At 43.0% G+C, this 6,105-nt stretch overlaps 1 protein-coding gene across 1 annotated transcript; it reads right to left on the reverse strand.

Moving 5' to 3' along the window:
• Positions 1-595: 595 nt before the first annotated feature.
• Positions 596-1,072, reverse strand: LOC308379813 (Golgi apparatus membrane protein TVP23 homolog B-like; the record flags this gene model as incomplete). Its single annotated transcript, XM_080857077.1, has 1 exon — positions 596-1,072. The coding sequence occupies one exon, from the start codon at positions 1,070-1,072 to the stop codon at positions 596-598; it is 477 nt and encodes a 158-aa protein (XP_080713203.1).
• Between the last annotated feature and the right edge of the window lie 5,033 nt (positions 1,073-6,105).

Here is a 6,105-nt window from a genome sequence, read left to right on the forward strand (position 1 = left end):
CAGCACGGCCCACTGGGGCCGTGACACCTTCCCCCACAAGAGCAGAGTTCCAACCTGGCGCACCCAGACAGGGTAGGGACAACATTACATGAGTACATCCCTCCACCAGAAACAGTCCAAACCCAGCCATATCCCATGGCAAGGAACCAGAAAGCTCAACATACCACATTTCATTATCTATATATATTTTTTAAGTGTCAATGCACACAAATACAAACACACGTACCAGGAAAACTCACAAAGATCCAACTCTCCCACCATCAACCAACCCAGCAACCCCTGTCACCTGGAGAAGCAGTTTAAGAGTGGAGGATAGAGAGAGACAGCATAGACCAAGGGGAGCAACCACAGGTGTTAATATGACCCATCGCATCAGTCTGCGATTTGGACAGGACAAAGAATGTAGAAAAACTACTGGGTTATGGTCTGTATAGACCACTAGAGGAGCACCGGAGTCAACAGACCTCAAAATATTGCAATGCCCACACTAGGGCCAGTGCCTCCTTCTCAATAACTGAATAATTTACCTGATAAGTGTTACATTTTCTCGAGAAGTAGCTCACAGGACGCTGAACACCATTACTATCAGATTGAACTAACACTGCACCGGCTCCACGGTCACTCGCATCCACCTGTAGTCCAAATGGACGATCCAAACAGGGAGCTGCAAGGCAAAGATGACCCAGACGATGGGGAATATGAGCAGGCCAAGCCAGAAGATCCGAGACTCAGAGTCAGAGGCCTGTTTCCCAGAGCCCTCCCTGGACTCAAACACCCAGTGGCCTTTCCCATCATCAGCCACCTGATTCCACCATCGCAGTCCCACCATCAGACGACCAGTGATGTTCTTAACGGTCCAGAAATCACAGCAGAGCAGCAGGATGATGACCACCATGGGGGCGATAAAGCTGCTGCTGAGCAGCTCACAGACCAGGTACACCAGGATGGCACTCACACGGAAGAACAGGTGGAAGAAAGACGCCAGCGGATGCTTGATTTTGGACTTTGATTTCCGTCCTGTATCTTCCTCCGCATCAAAAGGGGAGACATCACTTGAATCCAGTCGCCTCATCTTAAAAAACCTGTTTTCGATACCACTTCCAGATTTTGGTTTAGACTGAGCTGTAGTCATGGCACGAGTAACCGCACACGCTGAGAACACTTTTGGAAAACATTGAGCATCCTTATCAGGCATGCGTGACACAGGAGTAGCCGTAACCACTAAAGATGGTAGGTTAGCAAACACGCGGCTACCCGCTAACTGGTTACCCGACAAGACATGAACCCCCTGATGCGGCAATGCAGGGCGAACACCCATAGTGACTTCGCCTTTAACAAACCCACAATCCAGAATTAGTTTGTGCATAGGCACAGGTACAACATTCAATCCCATCCCACATATCAGTATACTATCTCCAGTATCTGAACAAGGAGAAAATGGTAAGACCGAACCCACTACAAATGAATCAAATGCACCTGTATCCCGAAGGATCTTTACCGGGACTCTTGAATCACCTCCCACTAGTGACACATAGCCATCAGACACAAAAGCTGAATAATCTGGACTGGCAACAGACCCCACCTGCTGACAAGAAGAACCACAGGGAGAGACACAGCGAGATGCACAAGGACAAATACAGGGAGAAACTGGCTTCACACGGGAACCTTCAAACTCAGATGGCTTAACTACTGATGCCTCAACAGACACAGCAGTGTAGGTAAAACCGTGGTTGTTACATTAGTTTAATTAAATCAGTCTCATAAAATTTAATAATCATTAAATTTAGTATTTAATATTTTATAATTAAATTACTAAAATAATGGAAAGCTCTAGTTGTACCACTATGCTACAGTCTAAGTATGGTACCACAATACTATCGTACTACAATATCACTACAAAGTCCATAACACTTCATGGAACAATCAGAGAAGTGAAGGCAATTGGAGTACTTGGTTGGCGGAAAATGGCTTTCAGTGGAATATTGGAACAACAACAGACAAGACAATTGTTTAAATCTAAATAAACAATTTATTAAAGGTAACAGATAGTAATTAATGGCTAATACTAATCACATAAACACCTGAGTATAACAATGAAACAAGGCACAAAGTGGAGTTGGGATTACCGAGGAGGGGCATGAGAGCCTGCTCGCCCGTGTGTGTGTGTGTGTGTGTTTGCGTGCATGCGTGCGCAGGTATGCGCGGTTACGCGCTAAGTGGTGCGCGTACGTCTGTGTGAGAGACGCCAATATAAATTGGAGGATGGGCACAACTTTAAATGAGTAGGTTATAGACAAAGGATTCTTATCTCAAGGATAGAATCGGCCTTCAACTGATAGTATCGAGAAATAGAAGATTAATTATTCAATGTAATCCACAGTCAAGAGCGATATAATGTTAATTATAAAACTTCCTGTGTATTATGTAAGAACCCAAATGGTCACAGCTATCTAGATCTCACACCTCAGGCCAGGATATAGGCCTTCTGTCTTTTAGGTACGAATTAGCATTCTGGTAACCACCCCCCATCCCCCATGTCGCCATCTTAAATACAGGAATTTCAGACCAGTCAGTCAGTGAGATTAGCCTAGGTGGACACTACTTGTTAGCAAAACTTAGTCTTGTCTCTCTCCTCTGTTGCGCAATAGAGTAAAGAATAAAGCCTGGATTATTTGACCTTCCATTTATCACTTGACTGAGTCTCCGTTAATTAGGATAAATCGATATCCTTTCAATGGAGGTTCCACCGAGATATACATTCTTGTATTTGCTGATTCAACGTGCTGTAAAGAATCCTCTTCACCGCGTTTGTGACACAACACTTTGGTAAGTACATTTACCTTCTCTTGGGAAGATATGTGCCATAGATTTTAGTACGTTTGACCCAGAAGTTTCAAACAGAATCTCGCCAGAAGCCTTGATTTTAGTAAGTTTGACCCAGAAGGTTCAGACAGAATCTCGCCAGAAGCCTTGATTTTAGTAAGTTTGACCCAGAAGGTTCAGACAGAATCTCGCCAGAAGCCTTGATTTTAGTAAATTTGTCCCAGAAGTTTCAGACAGAATCTTGGCTGCTATATTTAATCCCAAGAGAATATAAGTGTTTGTGTTTCAAAACGGGTGTTTGAAGACAGGATCTTCAGCATTATTTTAAATCTTTGAATTTAGATATTTGTCTAAAACATTTTGTAAACTATTTACATTAGATTGTGGAGATTCAGTCTGTTGAGATGGAAAGTCAACATTCAAGTCATAAGGTCCCTTTAAGTGTTCAGATTGCAATGGCAAGTGTGGGAACTGATATCAAACATGATAAAATTAAAATGGAAATGATTAAAGATGGTTTCCAGCTAATTTGGGGAATCAGGAAGGCTAGTGAGTGGGTTTTAGACCTTAAGTCTGAAAAGAAGAGAAAGCGATATTCTAGCTTCCTAATGAGTAGATGGACACAGAGGTCACAAGGATTTTTGGTTGAATCAGACGGACAGCCAGCGGCCCTTCCTAGATTGCGAGAAAGTATGAAACAGAATACTGACAAACTTCAGCAAATTGCTAAGAATTTACTGGGAAGAGCCCCACCTACTGATGTTAAAGATCCCAAGGGTATTGCAGATTATGCCAAGCTGATAACTGAACTAGTGGTCTCTGTGGAGAAAGCCGTCTCTCAAGTGGAGGAAAAGGCCTTCCAGATTGCAGCTGTGACGGACACTAGTGTGCCTACAGCCCCTCCCCCGCCTCACGCCACTGCTCCGTTGGTTTCAGACAGTGGGACATGGCCTCAGATGGCTCCTATTAGGCCTGTGAAAGCAGCAGATGTTCATAACAATGAAATTGAAGGTGTGAATGTCACCTATAAAGGGCCTGGACTTAGGGGAGACATGGGACTAGTCACTCCAATAACACCTGGAGCTCTTAGTCATATCTTGCAGCCTTTGCCGCCTCTCAAAACGCAGGATCCCAATGTTGATTTCTGGGTAAAGTTAAAAGAAGCTGTGATTACATTCTCTCTGGAATACAGTGAAGTGGCGACTGTGATTAAAGCTAAGGCCCCTTTGGGCTATGCCTCACGTTTAGCTGAGGCTCAGTGGCCTAGGATAATGCCAGGTAATGATGTGGCCTGGGAGAGGCATCTTATGCAATGTGAAAATATAACTCAGGCAATTTTAGGCAGAGGATATCAGTCATTCACTTCTCTGTCAACCTGTACCCAGGAACCAACAGAGAGTTTTAACTGCTGGATTCATCGTTTCACAGAGAAACACAGAACCCTGGCTGCCTGTCGTACAGACACTCCAACCCTCGAGTCAAGCTTCATAATTGATACAGCTTCTAGAAATATGAATCAAAGATACCAACAGATGTGGAATCTAGGTCTGCCGGTAATCAGAGACTGGGGAGAGTTCTTAACATGGGGACAGAGAGCTGAAGCCAGTGTGGCACAACTCAATGACAACAAAATCAGAATAGCTGCAGTGCAGGACGTATCCTCTCACAATAATTATCAAGGAAGCACACAGAATACAACCACGAATTTAAATTGTTACAAATGTGGCCAGTCAGGCCATTGGTCTAGAACTTGTAGAAATAGACAGAGACACACAGATAAACCTGTGCCCTCTCAGCAGAGAAGCATTGACTCTGACACAACCTCTGAGATTTTAAATCTTCTCAGAAAGTTGGTAAAGTCTGACCTCAATGAAGAATAGGACATGTTTGATTCACTGGCTCGATCATATTCACCCATTTGTTTTCCCAATAACTACATTCTTTGTCAAATTAAATCATATGCAAGATTTACATAAGACTTATCCTACTACTAAATACATATCATAAATAAGATGATAACGGCAGAATTTATTTTATCTAAACAGGTTTAAGCTGCTGAATGTCTGACTTCATCAAAAAGATGCCAAGAACACTAGATTAATTAGATGCCTTAAATGGTTTTGCATTCACGGGCCATTGCAGTCTGGATGAATAACGGAATCTTATGAGACCATGTAACTAACCTGAATCAATGTAACTCTGTAACACTTCTTTGCTTTTCCCTAGGCGTGAACATATCTGGAATAAGCAAATGAATGTGTGTGTGTGTGTGTGTGTGTCTGACTGTCTGTGTGCCGGCCGGCTGTGTGAATGAATTAACATGACTTCTCACTAACTTCTTTTCAGGGTAAACTATTTGAATTGTTTCAGTTCCTTTCACAGGATCTGGTATGTTAATTATGCAAACCGGAACATTTCGCTTCCTGTCCTCAGGAAATGGGCGACACCGCTGGGCACATCTATCTTTCGCATAAGATTAATTGTTTGTTAAGATCCCTTTCAGTTTCTAAACAGATGACAGTCTCCTGAAATCTCTTCCCCTGAACCTCACACCTGATAGAAGTCGCCACGGTGTCGAAAAGGGGAAACACGACAGCAGACTGCAGACACAGACAGTGCATATTAAACCACCATCAACTCCAACGACACCTTTCAACTCTACGAGACCTTGGCAATCTATGGAATATTTGCCAACCTCTCCCAACGAGTCTGGATATTAACACTTCACTGAAGAGGATGTCTCGAGTCTGGATTTTAACACTTTAATGAAGAGGATTCTCAAATCTTGTGACGGGAAGAATAACCCCCCCCCCCAAAAAAAAAAACCGAACACGCACACGCACACGCACAAGCACACACGGACTATCACACAAGACTCAAACCATTGTTGCAAAAACAGAGAACCACGATCACCAACAACTCAGAAAAGACTGCCAGCTGCATGTTGTTTTATATTTTCTGTTATATGCTTATGTTACACTTGGTATCCAGAAAGGAAAAATTCGTCAGAAGTTTGTTGATGTATGTAATGATGTTGTATGTCGTGTCGTGACTTGCCTCCCAGAACCGGGCTAGTTTATGTTTGATGTTATTTCTGTCTGAAGTTTTCTCTCAGAGTCAACATGAGTAGTTACGTTTGTTTTGTAAATTCATGTTTTCTGAATGGGTACCATGTGCATATATGTATTTTCTGCGTACATTTGTTTTGTTTCTCACAGCTGAAACAGGGCGGCTATTTTGAAATGGCGCCGGTAAGGAATTTCCCCTTAATCATCAGGGGTC

This window comes from Sprattus sprattus (genome assembly GCF_963457725.1).
Source record: "Sprattus sprattus genome assembly, chromosome: 18".
NCBI lineage: Eukaryota > Metazoa > Chordata > Actinopteri > Clupeiformes > Clupeidae > Sprattus > Sprattus sprattus.